Raw genomic sequence first — 24,412 nt, 5'->3', positions numbered from 1 at the left:
AATCAAGACATGGGGTTGAGATTGCAAAGGGAGCTGGAAAAGGCATGTAATAAGGTTAATGACATAATTGTAATGGGGGACTTCAATATGCAGGGGATTGGAAAAATCAGGTTAGTGTCAGATCACAAGAGAGGGAATTTTGCTGAATGCTGACGAGATGGCTTTTTAGAGCAGCTTGTGCTTGAGCCTACTCGGGGAAAGGCTATCTTAGATTGGGTGTTGTGTAATAACCCAGATCTTATTAGGGTGCTTAATGTAAAGGAACACTTAGGAGGTAGTGATCATAATATGATTGAATTCATACTGCAATTTGAGAGGGAGAAGCATAAGTCACATGTATCAGTATCGCAATGGAATAAAGGGAATTACAGAGGCATGAGAGAGGAGCTTGCCCAGGTGGATTGGAGGAGGATACTGGTGAGGATGATGGTTGAAGTTTCTGGGAATAGTTCACAAGGCGCAGGATAGATATGTCCCATAGAAGAAATTCTCAAATGGTAGGGGTAGGCAACCGTGGTTGACAAGGGAAGTTAAGAACTGCATAAAAGCCAAGGAAAGGGCATACAAGGTAACTAAAGTGAGTGGGAAGTTGGATGACAGGGAAGTTTTTAAAAATCCAACAAAAGGCAACTAAAAAAGCTAGAAGGGTAAAGATGAAATATGAGGACAAGCTAGCCAATAATATAAAGCAGGATACTCAAAGTTTTTCAGTTATATAAAGAGTAAAAAGTAAGTGAGAGTTGATGTTGGACCACTGGAAAATCATGCTGGTGAAGTAGTAATGGGGGACTAAGAAATGACAGATAAACTTAATGGGTACTTTGCATCAGTCTTCACTGTGGAAGATACTAGCAATATGTCAGAGGTCCGTGAGTGTCAGGGAGTGGGAGTGAGTGCCATTGCTATTACAAAGGAAAAAGTGCTGGGAAAACTCAAAGGTCTTAAAGTGGATAAGTCACTTGGGCCAAGTGGACTACATCCCAGAGTCCTGAGAGAGGTTGCTGAAGAGATAACGGACACATTGGTCATGATCTTTCAAGAAACACTTGATTCTGGCATGGTCCCAGAGGATTGGAAGATTGCAAATGTCACTCCACTCTTTAAGAAAGAAGGAAGGCAAAATAAAAGAAATAATAGGCCATAACAAAGTGTTGGAGTCTATCATTAAGGATGAAGTTTCAGGGTTCTTGGAGACTAATGATAAAATAAATCAAAGTCAGCATGGTTTCTGTGAAGGGAAATCTTGCCTGACAAATCTATTAGAGTTCTTTGAGGAAGTAACAAGCAGGGTGGACAAAGGAGAGGCAGTGGATGTCATTTACTTGGATTTCCAGAAGGCATTGGATAAGGTGCCTCACATGAGGCTGCTTAACAAGATGAGTTTGAGTGGGATCCAGGATCAGCCATGATGGAATTGCAGAGCAGATTCAATGGGCTGAGTATCCTATTTCTGCTTCTATGTCTTATGGGCTCATGATCTGATTGTCTAAACGGCAAACAAGGCACATGATTACACAAAACATTCTGTTAAATGGTTGCCTTTGTAAGTGCATAATAAAGTTTATATTCTTCCATATCACAGGGTCCCATTACAAAACATTCAGTCGAGCAGAATCAACCACAAACGTCTAGCCTGGTGACTAAGTGCAGAGGAGGTTTACATGGAGCAGAGGAGATTTACCAGGGTGCTACCTGGATTATAGAGCATGTCTTAAGAGGATGGGCCGACCTGTGGTGTAGTGGCATCAGCACGGGACTTCGAGGCAGATGCTCCCAACCTGGACAGCAGCCATATCTGTGCAGGAAAATATGCCAGGCAATCTACTTCCGTATCTTGCCACAAAACCCCAGTGGGCAATGACGCTATCCACAGGGTCTCCATGAGTCGACGACTCGACAGCCCTCAACGACATCAACTTATGAGGATCGGATGAACGAGTTGGGCTTTTCTCTTTGGAGCAAAGGAAGATGAGAGGTGACGTGAGAGGCGTAGACCGAGTGGCCGGCCAGAGACTTTTCCCAGGGCAGAAATGGCTGATACAAGGTGTGATCATTTTAAGGAGAATGGAGGGAAGTATAGAGGACATCAGAGGTAAGTTTCTTTACACAGACAGTGGTGGGTGCGGAGAACCAAAGGGGATAACCTCCCTCAACTTCACTTGCCCCATCACTGAACTGTTCTCACAAGGTATGGACTAACTTTCAAGGACTCTTCACCTCACGTTCTTGATATTTATTGCCTATTTATTAATTGTTATTATGATTATATTTTTCGTATTTGCACAGTCTGTTGTCTTTTGTATGTTGGTTGTTTGTCCACACTGTTGGGTGTGGTCTTTCATTGATTCTATTATGGCTCTGGAATGTACTGTGAATGCCCACAAGAAAATGAATCTCGGGGTTGCATATGGTGTCGTATGTGTACTTTGATAATAAATTTACTCTGAACTTTGAACTGTTAGAGGCATCCCAGAGATTGTTAGATGGAGGGTAGAAACACGAAGATCTATATAAGGGAAGGGTTAGATTGATCTTAGAGTAGGTAAAGGGTCAGTACAATATTGTGGGATGAAGGGCCTATATGTGCTGTCGTGTTCTGTGTTCCGTGTTCTAACTGCTTGCTTGTTGTTGGGGCTAAACAACTCCTGGTCAGCATAAAGTTCCTTTTAGCTCTACAGTTACAACCTGAACAATCTGGTCTAGGTTTCCCTTTCGAATTGACATTCCCTCACATCAGCCCAAAGCTTTTCTATGGTTTCCACGGGTACTGAGGAAGAAAGAGGAATTCAAAGAGAAACACACACAAAATGCTTCGGAAATGCACCAGGTCAGGCAGCACCTATGGAAATGAATAAACAATTGATGTTTCAGGCCGAGATTCTTCTTCAGGGCTGGAAGGGAAGGAGGAGAAGCTGGCAGGTGATAGGTGAGACCAGGTGAGGGAGGGGGGATGAAGTGACAAGTTGGAAGTGAGAGGTGTAAGAGGTAAAGATCTGAAGAAGGTAACAAGACAAGTTGCATTTTCTCTATTAGCAGTCTAATATCACCCCAATAATTGTTGGGTCTCGCCCCACTGACATCTGCTAACGGTCCCTGCTGGTATCCATACAGTGTTGACAGCATCGGCAGCTGAAGGAGACAGGCCGTATCTCGGGTAATGATGAGTTTGAGTACAGAGAGGAAATTAAGAACCTGGTGGCATGGTGCAAAGACAATAACCTATCCCTCAATGTCAGCAAGACGAAGGAATTGGTTGTTGACTTCAGAAGGAGTAGCGGACCGCACGACCCCATTTACATCGGTGGTGCACAAGTGGAACAAGTCAAAAGCTTTAAGTTCCTCAGGGTCAATATCACAAATGACCTGACTTGGTCCAACCAAGCAGAGTCCACTGCCAAGAAGGCCCACCAGCGCCTTTACTTCCTGAGAAAACTAAAGAAATTTTGCCTGTCCCCTAAAACCCTCACTAATTTTTTATAGATGCACTGTAGAAAGCATTCTTCTAGGGTGCATCACAACCTGGTATGGAAGTTGTCCTGTCCAAGATCGAAAGAAGCTGCAGAAGATCATGAACATGGCGCAGCACATCACACAAACCAATCTTCCGTCCGTGGACTCACTTTACACCGCACGCTGTCGGAGCAGTGCTGCCAGGATAATCAAGGACACAACCCACCCAGCCGACACACTTTTCATCCCTCTTCCCTCCGGGAGAAGGTTCGGGAGCTTGAAGACTCCTACGGCCAGATTTGGGAACAGCTTCTTTCCAACTGTGATAAGACTGCTGAACGGATCCTGACCCGGATCTGGGCCGTACCCTCCAAATATCCGGACCTGTCTCTCGGTTTTTTTGCACTACCTTACTTTCCATTTTTCTATTTCCTATTTATGATTTATAATTTAAATTTTTAATATTTACTATCGATTTGTAATCCAGGGAGCAGGAAGCGCAGAATCAAATATCGCTGTGATGATTGTACATCCTAGTATCAATTGTTTGGCGACAATAAAGTATAAAGTAAAGTAAAGTGGAAGCAGTAATGAGCTGTGTTCCAGCCACACTGGTTGCGAAGGATATTGACTGCGCCACTGTACATCGCAGCAGCGAGCGATGGTGAGAACAAGCCTGTCACTCCATCTAGTGCCTGTTACAGGGACTCAGTGTTCCCTGCTGAGATTGAACATCAGTTTAATGCGAGCAGGTGGAACTGCATGTGCAGGGATCTTGTCCAAACTGGCAAGAGTAATTCTCCTGTCCTCAGTCTTCAGGTCAGAGCCACCAACCTGAGCGTCTTTCCGGAGCAGAACCAGACAATCCACAGGTCTGACCCTAAAAAGTGTGCATATTTTTATTTTGTTTCCTATTTTTGCACAGAAACAGGCATTTCAGACAATCTAGTCCATGCTGAAGTATTAATTTGCCTAGTCCCATCGACCTGCACCAGAACCATAGACCTCCATAGCCCTCCCATCCACGTACTTATCCTAACTTCACTAAGATGTTGCAATTGAACCCACACTCACCTCCTTTCCTGGCAGCTCGTTCCACACTTTCACTGCCCTCGAGTGAAGAAGTTGCCCCTTATGTGCCCCTTAAATATTTCACCTTTCACCCTTGACCCATCACCTCCACTTATTTTAATTAACTGATTTGTGTATTTATCTACCTATTTATTTATTTTAATTAATGTTATTTCTCAGTACTGCAAAACAACAAATTTGGTGATATTTATTTAGACACAGCACGGTAACAGGCCCTTCAGCCCAATAAGCCCGTGCTGCCCAATGACACCCATGTGACCAATTAACCGACCCACCGGTACACCTTTGGACTGTGGGAGGAATCGCACACGGTCACAGAGAGAACATACAAACTCCATGAAGACTGCAGCAGGAATTGAACCCGGTCCGCTGGTGTTGTAATAATATTATGCTAACCGTTATGCTACGCTACCATGCTGTCCCAGATGAGATATACAAGGCAGTAATAATAAACCTGGTTCTGATCCTGAGATTTTTTTCTGTCATGAAGAGAACTTACTTCCTTTCATGAACTTACCCATCAGTAAAGACCCCCATCACCCAGGACATACCCTCGTCCCATTGCTTCCATCAAGGAGTTACAGCAGGCTGAAGGTACACTCAACATTTCAGGAACAGCTCCCTCACCTCTGCCATCAGATTTCTGAATGAACAATTAACCTATGAACTCTACCCCACTATCTTTTCTCTTTTTGCACTACTTATCTAACTTTTTAAATATTATATATACACACACACACTTCTTACTGTAATTTACCATAATGTTTTTAATGTATTACAAAGTACTGCTGCCCCACAACAACAAATGCCAGTGATATTAAACCCGATTCTTATTTGCCTGTGTGTTCTTGCTGTGTGATCCTTTGCTGCTGAAACCTTTACCTCTGGTATGATTACTGCTCAACTCAGTCAGTTTTACCCTCCATAAACAGCTCATCTAAACCTCTGCCACCTAGATCCTGGTTACTTGTGCCAGTCAGAATAAAAGGTAAAGATAACAAAGTGTAGGGAACTGTGGTTTTCAGGGGATCCGGAGGCTCTGTTTAAGATAAAAAGGAGGTACATAGCAGGTTTAGGCAGGCAGGAACAAATGAGGTGCTTATGGAGTATAAGAAATGCGAGAGAATGCTTAAGAAAGGAATCAGGAAAACTAAAAGAAGTCATGAAATTGCTCTAGCAGACAAGGTGAAGAAGAATCCTAAGGGATTCTACAGGCATGTTAAGAACAAAAGGATTGCTAGGGACAGAATTGGTCCTCTGAAACAGCAGAACAGTAATCCATGTGTGGAGCCAAAGCAGATGGGGGAGACCCTGAATGCAATCTTTGCATCTCTGTGTACTCAGGAGACAGATACAGAGTTTATAGAAGTGGCATTAACTTCATGGACCCTGTGCAGATTACAAAGGAGGAGGTGCTTGCTACCCTGAGGTAAGTCAGGGTGGATAAATCTCCAAGCCCTGACAAGGTGTTCCCTAGGACCCGACGGGAGGCAAGTACAGAAATTGTCAGGGCCCCAAGAGAGATATTTAAAATATCCTTAGCGACAGGTGAGGTACCAGAGGACTGGAGGATAACCAATGTTGTTCCACTGTTTAAAAAAGGCTCTAAACAGAAACCAGGAAATTATAGGCCAGTGAGTCTGACTTCGGTTGTGGGAAAGTTATTGGAAGGTATTCTAAGGGGCCAGATAAACATACACTGATTAGGATAATCGGCATGGCTTTGTGCATGGAAGGTCATGTCTAAACAATCTTATATAGTTTTTTGAGGAAGTTACCAAGAAAGTTGATGAAGGCAAGGCAAAGAATATTGTCTACATGGACCTTAGTAAGGCATCTGACAAGGTCCCGTATGGGAGGCTGGTCAAAAAGTTTCATTCGCTTGACATTTAGGATGAGGCTGTAAATTGGATTTGACATTGGCTTTGTGAGAGAAGCCTGTTGTTTGTCATCTATATCAATGATCTGGATGATAATGTGGTTAACTGGATCAGCAAATTTTACAGATGACACCAAGATTGAGGGGTGTAGTGGACAACAAGAAAGACTATCATGGCTTGCAGAGGGATCTTCATCAGTTGGAGAAGTGGGCTGAAAAATGGCAGATAAATTTAATGCAGACCAGTACGAGGTTTTGCACTCAGTGGGACCAACACAGTGAACAGTAAGGCACTGAGGAGTGTGGTAGAACAAAGCGATCTGGGAATACAGGTCCATAATTCATTGAAAGTGGCGTCACAGGTAGATAGGATTGTAAAGAAAGTTTTTGGTACGTTGGCCTTCATAGATCAATGTATTGAGTACAGGAGATGGGATGTTATGTTGAAGTTATACAAGACATTGGTGAGGCCCAATCTGGAGTATTGTGTGCAGTTTTGGTCACCTACCTACAGGGCAGATGTAAACAAGGTTGAAAGAAAAAAAATTTGCAAGGCTGTTGTCAGGTCTGGAGGATCTGAGTTATAAGGAAAGATTGAATAGGTTCGGACTGTATTCTTTAAAACATAGAAGACTGAGAGGAGATTTGACAGAGATATACAAAATTATGAGGGGTAAAGATAGGGTAAATGCAAGCAGGCTTTTTCCACTGAGGTTGGGTGGGACTACAACCAGAGGTCATGGGTTAAGGGTGAAAGGTGAGAAGTTCAACCTTCACTCAGAGGGTCATGAGAGTGAGGAATGAGCTGCCAGCACGAGTGGTCCATGCGAGATCAATTTCAACATTTCAGAGAAGTTTAGATAGGTACATGGATGGTAGGGATATGGAGAGCTATGGTCTCAGTGCAGGTTGATGGGAGTAGGCAGTTTAGATGGTTTCAGTATGGACTAGATGGGCCAAATGGACTGTTTCTAAGCTGTACTTCTCCATGACTCTGTGGCTCAGATCTTAGAAATTTACGTAGAACCTTCGTCTGAGTTTGCTCAAGCCTGTTCTCGCTGAAGCCTCTTGAATCAATGCCTGACCACTCTAATACTGTCCACTCCAACAATGGCCACGCCACTCACACCTTGCTTCTTTCTAATGGCCTTTGCTGAGTGCCTAAGAAATCCTTATGACTACAGCCCAATGAAGAGTTCCGAAAAGCCCTCAGCTCTTTTTAAACCTTGCAGCGCATCAGCCAATCAAGCGACTGGTCTTATGGTCTTATTTACCAGGGTAAGAAATCGAGTTTTATTGTTTGGAGGCTTTAGTTTAATGTGGTTTCAGAATTTCAGAAATTGAAAAAAAAAAACATCCAATACTCGCCTTCTCCAATTCAAGTAGTGACTTCACTCCAAAACTCATACATCCCAGTAGCTCACTGCATCTGTAAGAGTTAAATAAATCTTACCAATTTACATCAGATGTCAAAGTTCAAAGTAAATTTATTATCAAAGTACTTATATGTCACCATATGCAGCCCTGACAGCCAGTGGTGGTGTGGCATTCACACCAGACTTTGAGATGTGGTCCTGGGTTCAAGTCCAGCCGGCTCCTTGCATGCTTTCTCTGCATCAGGAGCAAGTGTTGAGCTAGAAACTCGGCCTCATAAAAAAAAACGCTAAAGAAACGACAAGGTTGTCACCTAATGTGCCACAAGGCGAACTGAAAGGTCTTGAGGTGGATAAGTCACCTGGACCAGATGAACCTGAGTCCTGAGAGAGGTTGCTGAAGAGATAACGGATGCATTGGTCATGATCTTTCAAGATCACTTCATTCTGGCATGGTTCCGGAGGACTGGAAGATTGCAAATGTTACTCCGTTCTTTAAGTAGGGAGGAAGGCAAAAGAAAGGAAATTATAGGCACCCTAATCTCAGTGGTTGGGAAAGTGTTGGACTCCATTCTTAATTGGTTTTGGAGCACTTGGAGACTAATGATAAAGTAAGTCAAAGTCAGCTTGGTTTCTGTAAAGTGAAATAGAACATAGAACATAGAAACATAGAAAACCTACAACACAATACAGGACCTTTGGCCCACAAAGCTATGCCGAACATGTCCTTACCTTAGAACTACCTAGGCTTACCTATAGCCCTCTATTTTGCTGAGCTTCATGTACCTATCCAGGAGTCTCTTGAAAGACCCTATCGTATCCGCCTCCACCACTGTCACTGGCAGCCCATTCCACACACTCACCACTATCTGTGTGAAAGACATCTCCTCTGTACCTTCTTCCAAGCACTTAAAACTGTGCCCTCTCATGTTAGCCATTTCAGACCTGGGAAAAAGCCTCTGACTATCCACATGATCAATGCCTCTCATCATCTTATACACCTCTATCAGGTCATCTCTCATCTTCCGTCACTCCAAGGAAAAAAAGGCTGAGTTCACTCAACCTATTCTTGGAAGACATCCTCCCCAGTCCAGGCAACATCCTTGTAAATCTCCTCTGCACCCTTTCTATGGCTTCCACATTCTTCCTGTAGTGAGGTGACCAGAACTGAGCACAGTACTCTAAGTGGGGTCTGACCAGGGTCCTATAGAGCTGCAACATTACCTCTCGGCTCCTAAATTCAATTCCACAATTGATGAAGGACAATACACCATATGCCTTCTTAACCACAGAGTCAACCTACGCAGCAGCTTTGAGTGTCCTATGGACTCGGACCCCAGGATCTCTCTGATCCTCTACACAGCCAAGAGTCTTACCATTAATGCTATATTCTGCCATCATATTTGACCTACCAAAATGAACCACCTCACACTTATCTGGGTTGAATTCCATCTGCCACTTCTCAACCCAGTTTTGCAGCCTATCGACATCCTGCTGTAACCTTTGACAGCCCTCCACACTATCCATAACACCCCCAACCTTTGTGTCATCAGCAAAATAACTAACCCAACCCTTCACTTCCTCAACCAGATCATTTATAAAAATCACGAAGAATAGGGGTCCCAAAACAATTCCCTGAGACACACCACTGGTCACGGGCCTCCATGCAGAATATGAGCCATCTACAACCACTCTTTGCCTTCTTGTGGGCAAGCCAGCTCTGGATCCACAAAGCAATGTTCCCTTGGATCCCATGCCTCCTTACTTTCTCAATAAGCCTTGCATGGTGTACCTTATCAAATGCCTTGCTGAAATCCATATACACTACATCTACTGCTCTACCTTCATCAATGTGTTTAGTCACATCCTCAAAAAATTCAATCAGGCTCGTAAGGCACGACCTGCCTTTCACAAAGCCATGCTGACTATTCCTAATCAATTTGTGTTCATAAATCCTGCCTCACAGGATCTTCTCATCAAGTTATCAACCACTGAAGTAAGACTCACTGGTCTATAATTTCCTGAGCTATCTCTACTCCCTTTCTTGAATAATGGAACAGAATCCACAACCTCCAATCCTCCGGAACCTCACCCATCCTCATTGATGATGCAAAGATCATTGCCAGAGTCTCAGCAATCTCCTCCCTCACCTCTCACAGTAGCCTGGAGTCCTGGTGACTTGTCCAACTTGATGCTTTCCAAAAGCTCCAGCACATCTTCTTAATATCTACATGCTCAAGTTTTTCAGTCCGCTGTAAGTCATCCCTACGATCACCAAGATCCCTTTCCGTGGTGAATACTGAAGCAAAGTACTTATGAAGTAGCTCTGCTATCTCTTCCGGTTCCATACACACTTTTCCACTGTCACACTTGATTGGTCCTATTCTCTCATGTTTTATCCTCTTGCCCTTCACATATTTGTGGAATGCCTTGGAGTTTTCCTTAATCCTGTCTGCCAAGACCTTCTCATGACCCCTTCTGGCTCTCCTAATTTCTTTCTTAAGCTCCTTCCTGCTGGCCTTATAATCTTCTAGATTCCTATCATTACCTAGTTTTTTGAACCTTTCGTAAGCTCTTCTTTTCTTCTTGACTAGATTTACAACAGCCTCTGTACACCACAGTTCCTGAACCCTACCATCCTTTCCTTGTCTCATTGGAATGTACCTATGCAGAACCCCACACAAATATCTCCTGAACATTTGCCACAATTCTTCCATACGTTTCCCTGAGAACATCTGTTCCCAATTTATGCTTCCCAGTTCCTGCCTGACGGCCTCATATTTCTCTTTACTCCAATTAAACGTTTTCCTAACTTGTCTGTTCCTATTCCTCTCCAATGCTACGGTAAAGGAGATAGCATTGAAATCTTGCCTGACAAATCTGTTAGACTTCTTTGAGGAAGTAACAAACAGGGTGGACAAAGGAGAGGCAGTGGATGTCATTCACTTGGACTTCCAGAAGGCACTTGATAAGGCGCCACACATGAAGCTCCTTATGTTATTAGAGGAAAGAGTCCAGAGGAGGTTCATGAGGATGATTCTGGGAATGAAGGGGTTAACCTATGAGGAGTGCTTCGCAGCTTTGGGCCTGTACTCACTGGAATTTAGAAGAATGTTGGGGGATCTCAACGAAACCTACCGAATGTTGAAAGGACCAGATAGGGTGGATGTGGAGAGGATGTTTCCTCTGCTGTGGGTATCCAGAACTAGAGGGCACAGCCTCAAAATTGAGGGGAGTCCTTTTAGAACAGAGATTATGAGGGATGTTTTTAGCCAGAGAGTAGTAAATCTCTGCTACGGACTGGTGTAGACCAAGTCTGGGGGTGTCTTTAAGATGGAAATTGATAGTTTCCTGATTGGTCAAGGCAAGAAGGCAGGTATATGGGGTTGAGTGGGATCCAGGATTAGCCATGATGGAATAGCAGAGCAAACTTGATGGGTTGAATGGCCTAATTCTGCTCCTAAGTCTTATGGTCTTATGGTCTAAGGCGCAGAGAGGAACAACAACATACAACACTGAGATTCATTTTCTTGTGGGCATACTCAATGAATACAATAAATCAATGAAAGACTGCACCCAACCAGAGTACCAAAGAAAAGACTAAAAAGAACAATTCAGACAACTGGTGGGCAAAAGAAAAGATTAGAATGAACAATTCAGACAGCTGAAGGGCAAAAGAAAAGACTATATGAACAATTTAAGAATTGCCTTCTGAAACTAAAAGAGGTTTAAGTTTTTGAATTCCATTAACTTTACTGAAAAAAGCATTGGACAATCATGCTCCAACTTGTACTGGTTCAATGAGCAATTAAATAGAGAAAATTTGGAATACACTTCCACAAGTTTTTTCGACTTATAGAAAAACGTTTGCAGGGAAGAATCGTGACCTTCCTAAGGCAAGTAGGCTGACTTGTTAGGCCATTCTCAGGTTGGAGGAGCAACACCTCTTATTCTTTCTGGGTAGCTTCCAACATGATGGCATGACCATCAATTTCTTCAACTTCCGGTAGTTTTTTCCCACTCCCTCTTCTCTTCTTTTCCATTCACAATTCTGACTCCCCTCCCTCTCCTCTTTTCCTCACCAGCCCATCACTTTACTCTGTTGCTCGTTCCTCTTCCCTTTCTCCCATGGTTCCACTCTCACCTCCTGTCAGATTCCTCCTTCTTCAGCCCTTTACCTTTTCCACCTATCACCTCCCGGCTTCTTACTTCACCGCGTCCCCCCCCACCCACGCACCTACCCTCCCCCTCACCAGATCTCACCAATCATCTACTAGCTTGCACTCAGGCCCTCCCCCACCTTCAGGATGAAGGATCTCAGCAAGAAATGTCGACGATGCTCTTCTCCACAGATGCTGCCTGGCCTGCTGAGTTCCTCCAGCATTTTGTGTGTGTTGCTTGGGGGATGTTAGCGGTAGATTTATTTCACAGAGAGTGGTGGGTGCGTAGAACACCTGCCAGGGGTGGTGGTAGGGGCAGGTACATTGGCGATATTTAAGAGACTCTTCGATTGGCATGTGGATGATAGAAATAATGGAAGGCTATGTGGAAGAGAAGGGTTGGATTGATCTTAGCGTAGGCTAAAAGGTCAGCACAACATCGTGGGCTGAAGGGCCTGTACTGAGCTGTCGTGTTCGATGTTGTATGTTGGTCTAGGAGACTTACAACTACATTCCCGCTGAAGCATTTGGCAGATCACATGCTGAACTTTGACAGATAAATTAGTGCAATGCTTGAATATCAGAGAAAATGTAATACATTTGTAATATAACAGAAAAATATTTTAAACAGTCTTACCTTGAATTTTTGTCTCGGTTCCAAACTGTAACAAGAAGTCTCTTTTGTTCATCTGACTCCTGCAAGGGACTACAAAAATAAAAATATTTAAAAACTTGATTTTGACATTATAAGATACTCATTCAGAAGGTCACAATTGCAAGTACCAGTTCAGGGGTCTGAGCACATAACACAGACTGATACTTTGATAAAGTATAGAGTTTAGTGTCAAAGCCGAAACCTTTTGGGTGTTTTTATTGAACGGAAGACTCTTTCTGCTTAACTTGATCTAGAGTGTCAAACAAGTACCGGTAACTGTCTTCACATTATTCCCTACCATGAAGACATTTTCAAAGGGTGATGACTCAAAAAGACAGCATAAATCATTAATGACCCCCATCACCCTGGGCATGCCCTCTTCTCATTGCTACCGTCAGGGAGGAGGTACAGGAGCCTGAAGACTCACACTCAATGTTTCAGTAACAGCTTGCCCTCCACCAGCAGATTTCTGAAAGGACAATGAACCAAACCATGAACACTACCTCACTATTTTTGCTCTCTCTTTGCATTTCTTATTTAATTTTTTGTGTATACACTCCTGTGCCTATGAAGTGGCCACTGAGAGTACGTTTGTGATTTTCTGCTGCTGTAGCCCAACCAATTCAAGGTTCAGTGTTTTGTGCATTCAGAGATGCTCTTCCACACACGACCGTTGTAACGTGTGGTTATTTGAGTTACTGTCACCTTCCTGTCAGCTTGAACCAGTCTGGCCATTCTCCTCTGACCTCTCTCATTAACAAGGTGTTTTTTGCCCACAGAGTTGCTGCTCACTGGATGTTTTTCTTCATTTTTTGCACCATTCTTTGTAAACCCTAGAGACTGTTGTGCATAAAAATCCTAGCAGGCCAACAGATTCTGAGATACTCAAACCACCCTGTCTGGCACCAACGATCGTTCCATGGTCAAAATCACTTAGATCACATTTCTTCCTCATTCTGATGTTTGGTCTGAACATCAAATGAATATTTTGACCTTGTCTGCATGCTTTTATGCATTGAGTTGCTGTCACATAATTGGCTGATTTGATATTTGATTTAATGAGGTGTGAAGGTGTACCAGATAACGTGGCCTCTGAGTGCATATTTCTGACTGTAAACTTTATGTCTTGCACTGTAATGCTGCTGCAAGGCAAATTTCACAGCATACCTCAGTGATAATAAACCCGATTCTGATTCTAATACCTTTCGATCAGCACTACAAAGGCTTTTACATTACTGCTAACAGGACAGAGGTGTGCAAATTACATGTGTAACGTCAGCACTTCAGAACAATGACCGCTGGGAAACACTTTAGAACTCCCAGTGGCCACACATTTTAATTCCACATCCCATTCCCATTCTGACATGTCTATCCATGGCCTCCTCTACTGTAAAGATGAAGCCACACTCAGGTTGGAGGAACAACACCTTATATTCTGTCTGGGTAGCCTCCAACCTGTTGGCATGAACATCGACTTCTCTAACTTCCGCTAATACCCCACCTCCCCCTCGTACCCCATCTGTTACTTATTTTTATACACACATTCTTTCTCTCACTCTCCTTGTTCTCCCTCTGTCCCTCTGAATATACCCCTTGCCCATCCTCTGGGTTCCCCCCCCCCTGTCTTTCTTCCCGGACCTCCTGTCCCATGATCGTCTTGTATCCCCTTTTGCCAATCACCTGTCCAGCTCTTGGCTCCATCCCTCCCCCTCCTGTCTTCTCCTATCATTTTGGATCTCCCCCTCCCCCTCCCACTTTCAAATCCCTTACTCACTCTTCCTTCAGTTAGTCCTGACGAAGGGTCTCAGCCTGAAATGTCGACTGCACCTCTTCCTAGAGTTGCTGCCTGGCCTGCTGCGTTCACCAGCAACTTTGGTGTGTGTTGCTAGAACATCCACGGAATGTGAAAGGTGCAACATAAACGCACCTTGTGTCGGACGAAACTGAGCTGATAATGAATGGTATGGAAGCTAAAAGACAAGGGATTGTAAAAGCCAGTGCGGTCTTCCCCGCCCCCCCCCCCCATTTGTAACATCTACCAGGAGTGGTGAGGATCCCTATCACCTATCCCAGAATTTCTTTGACCCTCTACCCTCAGGAAGGAGGTACAGCAGCATCAAGAACAGTCCTGCCAGACTGGGTAACAGCTTCTTCCCTCAGACTGTCACCACTGAGGTCTCGTCACAGGGACTGTGAGCTGTTTACCTGTGCTTCACACTACATGCACTTTGAATTATATTTTATTAACTTACCTATGGTAATATTTTGTTTTATGTGCTGTGTGTGACATATGTTGTATCGGTGTACCGTGGTCCGGAAGGACATTGTTTGGTTTGGTTGTATATTTGTAGAGTCCGATGACAATGACAATGAACTTGATGGAACATCTATCTTATTGCTGTAACAACCCCGACAGAGCTAAAGAAAGCCGAAGGTTGAAGACTGAATTTCTGAGCTTTGCGCTGTTAACTGAGGTCATTGGCACTGTTTCGGGTCTGGAGACAGAGGACAAAATAAATAGGGCTGTATAGAACATAACAACACGGTACAGATCCTCCAACCCATAATGTGCCAAACTTTTAACCTTTGCTAAGATCAATTTAACCCTTCCCTCCTACAAAGCCTTCCATTTTTCTTTCATCCATGTACCTACCTAAGATTTCTTAAAATATCTACCTCGACAACATGCCCACCAGCACATCCTGTGCACTCGTCACTCTCTGTGCAAAGAGGTTACCAAGCTGATCTGTGAAAGCTGCTGGAGAACTTCAAATCAGAATCAAGATTATTATCGAAAATGCTGGAGGAACTCAGCATCTACAGATGAGAGACTTCATCGGGACTGGAGAAAGGGGCAAAAGCCAGAATAAGGAAGTGGGGAGAGGGGAAGGAGTACAAGCTGTTACTTGGTCTCACCTGTCACCTGCCTGCTTGTCCTCCTTCCCCTCCCTCCACCTTGTTATTCAGGCTTCTTCCCCCTTCCATTCCAGTCCTGAAGGAGGGTCTCGGCCCAAAATGTTGACTGTTTATTCATTTCCATAGACAATGCCTCACCCGCTGACTTCCTCCGGCATTCTGTGTGTTACTCTCACTGACAGATGTCATGAAATTTGTTGTTTTCCAGCAGCAGTACAGTGCAATACGTAAAAATTAAAATAAGTTACAATAAGAAATATTTTTTTTAATTAACAATTAGTACAAAAAAATTGCAAAATAGTGAGGTAGTGTACTGGACCGTAGACAGGAAGAGGTTGATCCTAAAATATCGAGTGTGTGTCTCAGCGTGGGAAGGCACAATGTTGAAGCTCTTGTAGGTGGTCTCACCATCCAGAATAGGATCACATCCACTGTTGAGACACGCACTCTGCTAGGTACTGTAAGTGGACAAGGGACGCACAATCTCAGCCGGTATATCCTGAACAAATGTATCCTGAAGGAAATCATTCTGTACAGATGAATCAGAAGACCAAAGGGCAGGGTATTCACTACTTTGCAAATGCTTTCTATTTCTAGATCATTCTATTTTTGCACCTTCATGATGCCTGTAGCGTAGGTTCCTACTTACTCAGAGAGAGAGCACAGAACAGGCCCTTCCGGTCACACCACCCAGCAACCCACCGATTTAACCCCAGGCGGGTTAAACCCCAGGTTTTCTTTTCAACCACAGGACAACTTATAATGACCAACTAACCTACGAATCTGTACGTCTTTGCACTGCGGGAGAAAACCAGAACACCCAGAGGAATCCCACGGGAAGAGCGTGCAAACTCCTTCCGGACAGTGGTGGGAATTGAACCTGGGCTGCTGGCTCTGTAATAACATCATACTAAACACTGCTCTGCTAAGCCACTTCAAACTGCTCGCCTCAACACCTGGACGTTGGTACGGATGAACACAGGGATCAAAGCTTTCCAACTATACAAAAAACTACAGACATATCAATCCCACATGTGCCTCATTTTTCCAGTAAGTACTGTCAGGTGTGGAGGCACCAGTCACAGGATCAGGAAAAATGTTTCAAAGGGTTGTAAACTCAGCCAGCTCTATCATGGACACTAGCCTCCCCAGCAACAAGGACATCTTCAACAGGCAATGAAGACAACATCCATCATTCAGGGCCCCCATGCCTTTTTCTCATTGCTACCATCAACGAGAAGGTACGGGAGCCTGAAGATACATACTCAACATTTTAGGAACAGCTTCTTCCCCACTGCCATCAGATTTCAGAATGGACTGTTAACCAACTATTTTGCTCTCTTTTTGTGCTGCTAATTCACTTTTTATAATTCTCCTGGGATGGACACTCCTCTCTCCATGGCGCTGAGGCTGCCCCCAGCTGTTGTGCTCTGTGTCCGTGAATATGATGAACTGATACCCAGGCTTTGGGCCTACTCCAGGCCGCTCCATGGTTCAGATTTAATTTGGGCCTACTCCAGGTTGCTCTGCCGTTCAGATCTAATCTGGGCCTACTCCACGCTGCTCCATGGTTCAGATCTAATTAGGGCCTACTCCAGGCTGCTCCATGGTTCAGATCTAATTAGGGCCTACTCCAGGCTGCTCCATGGTTCAGATCTAATTTGGTTCAGAATGTTGTTGCTCACTTCTATTGTTAGCATGATTTGTGTTTTCCCCCTTTCTCTGTGCATCGGATGTTGGTCTTTATTTTATTTTTTAAATTGGATTCTTTTGGGTTTCTTGCTTTGTGTCTGCCTGTAAGCAAATAAATCTCGTCTGTATAATTTATACATTCTTCAGTAATAAATGTACTTTGAAACTTTTGTTACTTGTAGTAATGTTATGTACTGCACTGCACTGCTGCCACAAAACAACAAATGTCATTGATAATCAGATTCTGATTGTAGAGGTTAATAAATGAATTGAAGTGATTGAACGTTCTAGGGTTGCAACACTAGGTGTCTTGTAATCTGAATTAAATGTCAGTTCTCCCTAAAGCTATCACGGTTGTAGACCACCAGTCTTTGCAGAGACAGGATCAAAAGGAGAGTGGGATAAAACTGAAGATAAACAAAATGGTGAAGTTCTGTTGACACAAAGCAAGCAAGAAAAAAAGAAGCAGCCAAACAGATTTCACTTCACTGAATCACGCTTCCTTCCTCAAACGATAAGAAACAAAACACAGGCAACACACACAAAGTGCTGGAGGAACTCAGCAGGCCAGGCAGCATCTTTTGAAGGGAGTACAGTCAACGCTTCGGTCCGACCCCTTCAGCAGGTCTCAGCAGGATGTGGTGTCATTGGAGAGAGTCCAGAGGTGGTTCACGAGGATGATACCGGGAATTAAGGGGCTAACATATGAGGAGTGCCTAGCAGCTTTGAGCCTGTCCTCACTGGAATTTAGAAGAATGTGGGGAGATCTCATTGAAAGCTACCCAGACATCCCACCTCTCCCAGAAGTTCCGGGAGTCTCCCGCATATCGATAATGGCTCCCTGACGCCCAGAAATTATATGCAATATCCCGGAAATAGATTTTTTTGAGAGGGAGAGCGAGCATCTTGATTGGTCTCTCTTCATGCTAAGAGTGGTCCCCAACCACCGGGCCTCGAGGAAACAATATGATTTGGTGATATGAAATGATATGAGTCAGCTGCACCTTTCCTCATTCCCTGTCACGCACTGTTGAATTTTAACACACGTGAGGTCATCAGTGACCCAAGACGTGCAAAGGAATGGGTCCGTGACCCATTTGTGAATGTCCCCGGTGAATCATCCATGTCAGCGCAGGAAAAACATCAACTCCTCGAGCTTGCAAATGACGGCGGGCTGAAAAGCATGTTTGACATAACATCTCTGCCGGCATTCTGGATCAAAGTCAAGGCTAAATATCCTGAGATAGCCACGAAAGACTGAAAACATTGCTTCCATTTCCAACATCATATCTCTGCGAAGTGGAGTTTTCTGCAATGAATGCAACAAAAACTAAATTGCAGAATAGACTGGACATAAGGAACCCCCTTCGAGTATCGCTGTCTCCTATCACCCCTCGATAGGACCATGTTGTTGCAGGAAAACAAGCCCAGGGCTCCCACTGAGTCAGCGATATTGTGTGTTGCAATGATTTTATATGTTCATACGGGGAAAATATGCACTGTGTGTTTAATATCCAAACGTTACTTAAAATGTTATGATGCTAGTGACTTATAATACAGTGGTCCCCAACTTCCGGGCCGCGAAGAATACAGCGGTGGCCGGAACACACCCAGCACATCTTTAAGAAAAAAATTGAAATAAACAAGCTAATTAATTAGGCGCCGTCCGGCACGTAAATGTTGGCCCAGATCAGAGGCGATTGCCGATTGCGTCGTCTCTGATCTGGGCCGACATTTACTTGCCGGGTGGCACCTAATCAATTAGCTTGTCTATTTTGGCTTTTTTCTTAAAAATGTGTGGGGTGCGTTCTGGCTACCGCTGTACCGCTGCATTCTTTGCGGCCTGGAGGTTTCGGACCACTGTTATAATTGACTTATCACTACATTCATGTGAGGAAAATATGTGCTGTATGTTTAATATTAAATTCGTTAGATAAACCCTTTTAGAAAGGAAATTGAGTGTATTAGCCACTTACAAGTGACTTACAGTTGACTTATCACCTATATTCATGTTGTGTTTAACACCCACCCACCACCTAGATAGGGTGGATGTGAAGAGGATGTTTCCTATGGTGGGGGTGTCCAGAACTTGAGGGTGCAGTCTCAAAATTGAGAGGTGACCTTTTAGAACAGAGGTAGGGAGGGATATTTTTAGCCAGAGAGTACTAAATCTCTGCCACAGACTATAGTGGAGGCCAAATCCGTGGGGATATTTAAGGCAGAAGTTGATAGTTTCCTGATTGGTCAGGGCATCAAAGGATATGGTGAGAAGGCAAGTGCATGGGGTTGAGTGGGATCTGGGATCAGTCATGATAGAAATGTGGAGCAGACTCAATGGAGTGAATGGCCTTTCTACTCAAAAGAAAAGATTAAAAAAAAGAAACAAATCTGGGAGGTGAAAGCTGAGCCCTATCTTAAAAACATTCAGTTCCAAAGCTCTGTCTTCAAAGTTCAGCATCCAAGCTTTCAGCACAGTCCTTAGAGTCACAGTCATACAGCATGAAAAGGCCTTTCGGCTCAACTTGTTAATGTGGAATTTGTTGCCCTGTGAGCTACACTCAGTACCCACTTTATTGTGTCCCTCCTGTAGCCAATACAGTGACCACTGGGTGTGTGGTCATGGTCTTCTGCTGCTGTAGCCCATCCACTTCAAGGTTCGATGTGTTGTGCATTCAGAGATGCTCTTCTGCACATCACTGTTGTAACGTGTGGTTAATTGAGTTACTGTCACGTTCCTGTCAGCTTGAACCAGTCTGGCCATTCTCCTATCTATGTACTTTTCTGGAAGGGTTTTAAATGTTGCTAACTTGCCTGCCTCGACCACTACTCCTGGCAGTTCATCCCTTAGTCACACCACCACTTGAAGAACAGAAGATTCTGCAGATGCTGGAAACCCAGAGCAACACGCAAAATGCTGGAGGAACTCAGCAGGTCAGGCAGCATATATGGAAACGAATAAACTGTCAACGTTTCGGGCCAAGACTACTAGGAGTTGTCACTACAATGTTACTGATCTGCCCATTCAGGGCTCACAATGTGACTCTGCTAAATAGGGAGGCCAGACACAAAGTGGGCAATTGTTTTACACAACATCTCTGTTCAACCCCCAGTGTACTCCTGCCTTTTTTCTAAACCTAGATTCCTGCACAGCTCAACACCAGCTGGCCACATTACAACCTTTCAAACAACAGAGACCGGTACCCAATTTCAGTCCAGTCTCGATTGACTGTTTCTGCCTGATCTACTGAGTTCCTCCAGCATTTGGTGTGCTTTGCTCTGGATTTCCAGCAGAATTTCTAGTGTTTATGTTGCAGGGAAACATGAGGAAAAAATACTTTATTGGTGACGAGAAGTCACCAGCCTGAAATGTTTTCTCGGTTTCCCTCTCCACATACACTGTCTAATAGTTCCACTATTTTCTATCATGGGATTTGAAAACTGTTTCACATTATCTTGCACAATTACGCAGCCCAGGGATGTAGCAACACCACCTCCTTGTGACAAGAGATGGAAGTACAACATTTGGACAAATGGACTCAATTCGAACTGAGCTTGCCAGTGTTCCTCCTGTACAGAGAAAGGAACCCCAAGTGAAAATGTATCCTCAGTGACAGCAACACACATCAAAGTTGCTGGTGAACGCAGCAGGCCAGGCAGCATCTCTAGGAAGAGGTACAGTCGACATTTCAGGCCGAGACCCTTCATCAGGACTTCCTCAGTGACAGCATTGTTTTCAAACACTTCAACAAATCGTGAAGCAAAGCATGGTAAATTGGTCACATGTACTGAGGTACCTGACTAGTACACTATTGAACTTATTTAGCAATACAGTGTGGAACAGGCTGTTTCGCCTAACGAGCCACAGTTGAACAGACCTTTTGTACAGTGAGATGGATTCTTGATATCACAACCTACCTGCTTATTGGCAAACTGCACTGCACTCTCATCGCTCAATGGCTCCATTTAATATCAGAGAACATATACAATATACAACCTGAAACTCTTACTCGCCACTGACATCCTCGAAACAAAAGGAAAAACCCCAAAGAATGAATGACAGAACAAACCGAAAGCCCCCTCGCCCCCTCCCACACGCGAGCAGCATCAACTCTCCCCCTGCCCCCACTTATTCCAGCACAGAGCATCCGCATTCCCAGCACAGGACATCCATAGCATTCCCAGCACAGGGCATCAGCATTCCCAGCACAGGGCATCCAGCATTCCCAGCACCCACCATGCAAGCAGCCACAAAGCCCCCAAAGAGATTGCATCAAAAACCACTGTTTACTCCAACATTTTCGACATCACACAGGCATTTTCTCAATATCAAGGGAGAGCCAGATAACACTTCTTGCACAGTGAGAGGGAGACAACAGTTGCTATTTTGATGTTACTCTCAGTCTGGTGTCACTTTTATTTCGAGTTCCCCAACTCGAAAAACCGGGAGAGAGAGAGACAGATAATATATACCGCAAGGCAGAGCCCTCTCACAGTGACTTTTACACTTTATTGTTTTACCTTGTTCTACCTCAATGCACTGTGTTATCTGTGTGAACAGTAAGGCGAGGTATACACAGTATCTTGGTACATGTGCTATATTTATACTCTGTTCTTGGTTGATGCAACTGTAACAAAACCAAATTTCCCTTGGGATCAATAAAGTATGACAATGACTAATAAACTAATCATCATCGTCATTATGCGCCATGTCGTATGACATAGGCAATCATGGTCTTCCTATGACATTAATTGTTCTTGGCAATTTTTTTCTACAGATGTTGTTTGCCATTGCCTTTTGCTGGGCAGTGTCCTTACAAACAGAAGAAAATCTGCAGATGTTGGAACTCCAAGCAGCATCCACAAAATGCAGGAGGAGCTCAGCAGGTCCAAAACGTCGACTGCACTCTTTTTCATGGCTGCTGCCTGGCCTGCTGAGTTACTCCAGCATTTTGTGTGTGTTTACAAGACAGGTGATCCCAGCCATTGTCAATACCTTTGAGGTTGTCTGCCTGGTGTCTGTGGTTGGATAACCAGGACTTGTAATGTGCACCAGCTGCTCATACGACCATCCACCGCCTGCTCCCATGGCTTCACATGACCCTGATCGTGGGGCTGAGCAGGTGCTACACCTTCCCAAGGGTGACCTGCAGGCTAGTGGAGGGAAGGAGCACCTTACACCTCCTTTGGTAAAGATGTATCTCCACCCCACCACCCACAAAAACCAATAGCAAGACCATAATGTTGCTAAACAAAGTGATTGATCAAAAGAATTGTTGAATACTGACCAGAATCAAAACCTGCTTTCTATAGAAAGGGACACTTTGGGAATCAGGTAGCTCTTCTATTCAAAGAAGGGATTTCGGATATAGATATCAGATTTAGCTATCACATGTCCATTGAAACATCCAGTAACATGTGTCGTTTGCGTTAACAACCAACACAACCTAAGGACGTCCTGGGGGCAGCCCAAAAGTGTCACCACACATTCCAGTGGCAGCATTGCATGTCCACAATGTTCAGCAGAACAAAATATCAGTAGAGCAAACCCCTTTCCTACCCTCCCTCCCCTTCACAGAGGCCGCTAACCCCAGGACAGGTAGCCTCCAGGCCTCCAGTCGTAGGTGCCAAACTCCTGGCAGGACAGGTACAGTACATCCCATATCCAATTTCAAGGTGACAGGCATTGTGAAATTCAGCTGCTGTTCTATCTACAAAAGTACATTGTTAATAATTACTCTGAACACGTGACTGCCAGGCATTGTGAAAATAACATTGTTTGGCAGTCAGGCAAGTTTTGAAAGGCTCTACTAATAAACAGAGAACATAGACTGTTACAGCACAATATTGTGCTGAACCATCAGCCTACTCCAAGATCAATCTAATTCTTCCCTCCCATATATCCCTCCATTTACCTGTCATCTATATGCCTATCTTAGAGTTTTTTAAATGTCCTTAATGTATCAGACTCTACCTCCACCCCAGGCAATGCTCCCCATGCACCCACCACTCCCTGTGTAAAAAATTTACCTTTGACATCCGCCTCTATAATTTCCTCCAATCATCTGAAAATTGTGCCCCTTGCATTAGCCATTTCCACCCCGGCTGTACAATCTATCTATGCCTCTTATCATCTTCTATACCTCTATCGAGTTGCCTCTCACCTTCTTTCGCTCCAAAGAGAACAGTTCTGTAAAGATGATGGTGCTTTTGGATATCACGAATATCAAATTAAACAGAAATCGCAAGGCAATGGAAGACAATTGTTTATAAATAAGGTTCCAATAAATAAAGGAAAATGTTTGTGGGATCGTGAAGAATGATGAGCTTCAAAAAAAAAATTAGACCATAAAACCATAATCATAGGTGCAGAGTTGAGCCATTTGGCCCATCAAGTCTACTCCACCATTCCATCATGGCTGATTCATTATCCCTCACAATCCCATTCTCCTGCCTTTTCCCTCTAACCTTTGACATCCTGACTAATTGAAACCTATCAACTTCAGCTTTAAATACACCCAATGACTTGCCCTTCACAGTCATCGGTGGCAGATTCACTACCTTCTGGCTAGACAAACTCCTCCTCATCTCTGTTCTAAATGGACATTCTTCTATTCTGAGGATGTGCCTCTGGTCCTAGACTCCTCCACAATAGGAAACATCCTTTCTACATTCACTCTATTGAGGCCTTTCAGTATCTGGTAGATTTCAATGAGATCCTTTCCTTATTCTGAACTCCAGTGAGTACAGGCCCAGACCCTTCAAATGCTCCTCATACATTAACTCTTTCATCTCTGGAAATATTCTCATGAACCTCCTCTGGACCTTCTCCAATGCCAGCACATCTTTTCTTGGACAAGGCGCCCAAAGCCCTTCACAACACTCCAAGTGTGGTCTGACTTGCTCCATACCTTCCCCTCACCTTTTGGTACTGACTATCCCCCCCCAGACATTCTTCACTCCCAAAGAAAGGTCTTGACCTAATACAGCTGTGGAGTCCAAGTGACTGGGTGTATTGAAGGCAGAGATTGGTAGGTCCCTGATTGGTTATGAATTAATCAACAAAAGATAGAGCAAACTGAATGTCTTGGGAGCAGCTAGTCCAGGGGTTCCCATCCCTTTTTATGCCATGGATCCCTACTATTGACCACAGGGTCTACGTACTGCAGGTTGGGAACCTCTGAGCTAGGGAATGAAA

The 24,412-nt window shown here is 44.0% G+C and overlaps 1 protein-coding gene across 4 annotated transcripts in view; it reads right to left on the bottom strand.

The window, feature by feature from the left end:
• rgs3a (regulator of G protein signaling 3a) overlaps positions 1-24,412 on the bottom strand; it is a 385,868-nt gene that overhangs the window by 329,371 nt on the left and 32,085 nt on the right. For all 4 annotated transcript variants that reach the window (XM_072240592.1, XM_072240593.1, XM_072240595.1 and 1 more), the window contains 2 exons: positions 12,592-12,660; positions 7,790-7,850 (listed from right to left, as the gene is read on the bottom strand). In XM_072240592.1, the coding sequence (XP_072096693.1) occupies positions 7,790-7,850; positions 12,592-12,660 (130 nt within the window). The remainder of the gene's footprint in view (positions 1-7,789; positions 7,851-12,591; positions 12,661-24,412) is intronic.

This window comes from Mobula birostris, chromosome 22, assembly GCF_030028105.1.
Source record: "Mobula birostris isolate sMobBir1 chromosome 22, sMobBir1.hap1, whole genome shotgun sequence".
Taxonomy (NCBI): Eukaryota; Metazoa; Chordata; class Chondrichthyes; order Myliobatiformes; family Myliobatidae; genus Mobula; species Mobula birostris.
Note: the sequence above shows the minus strand (reverse complement) of the source record. Positions and strands in the feature narration are given on the sequence as shown.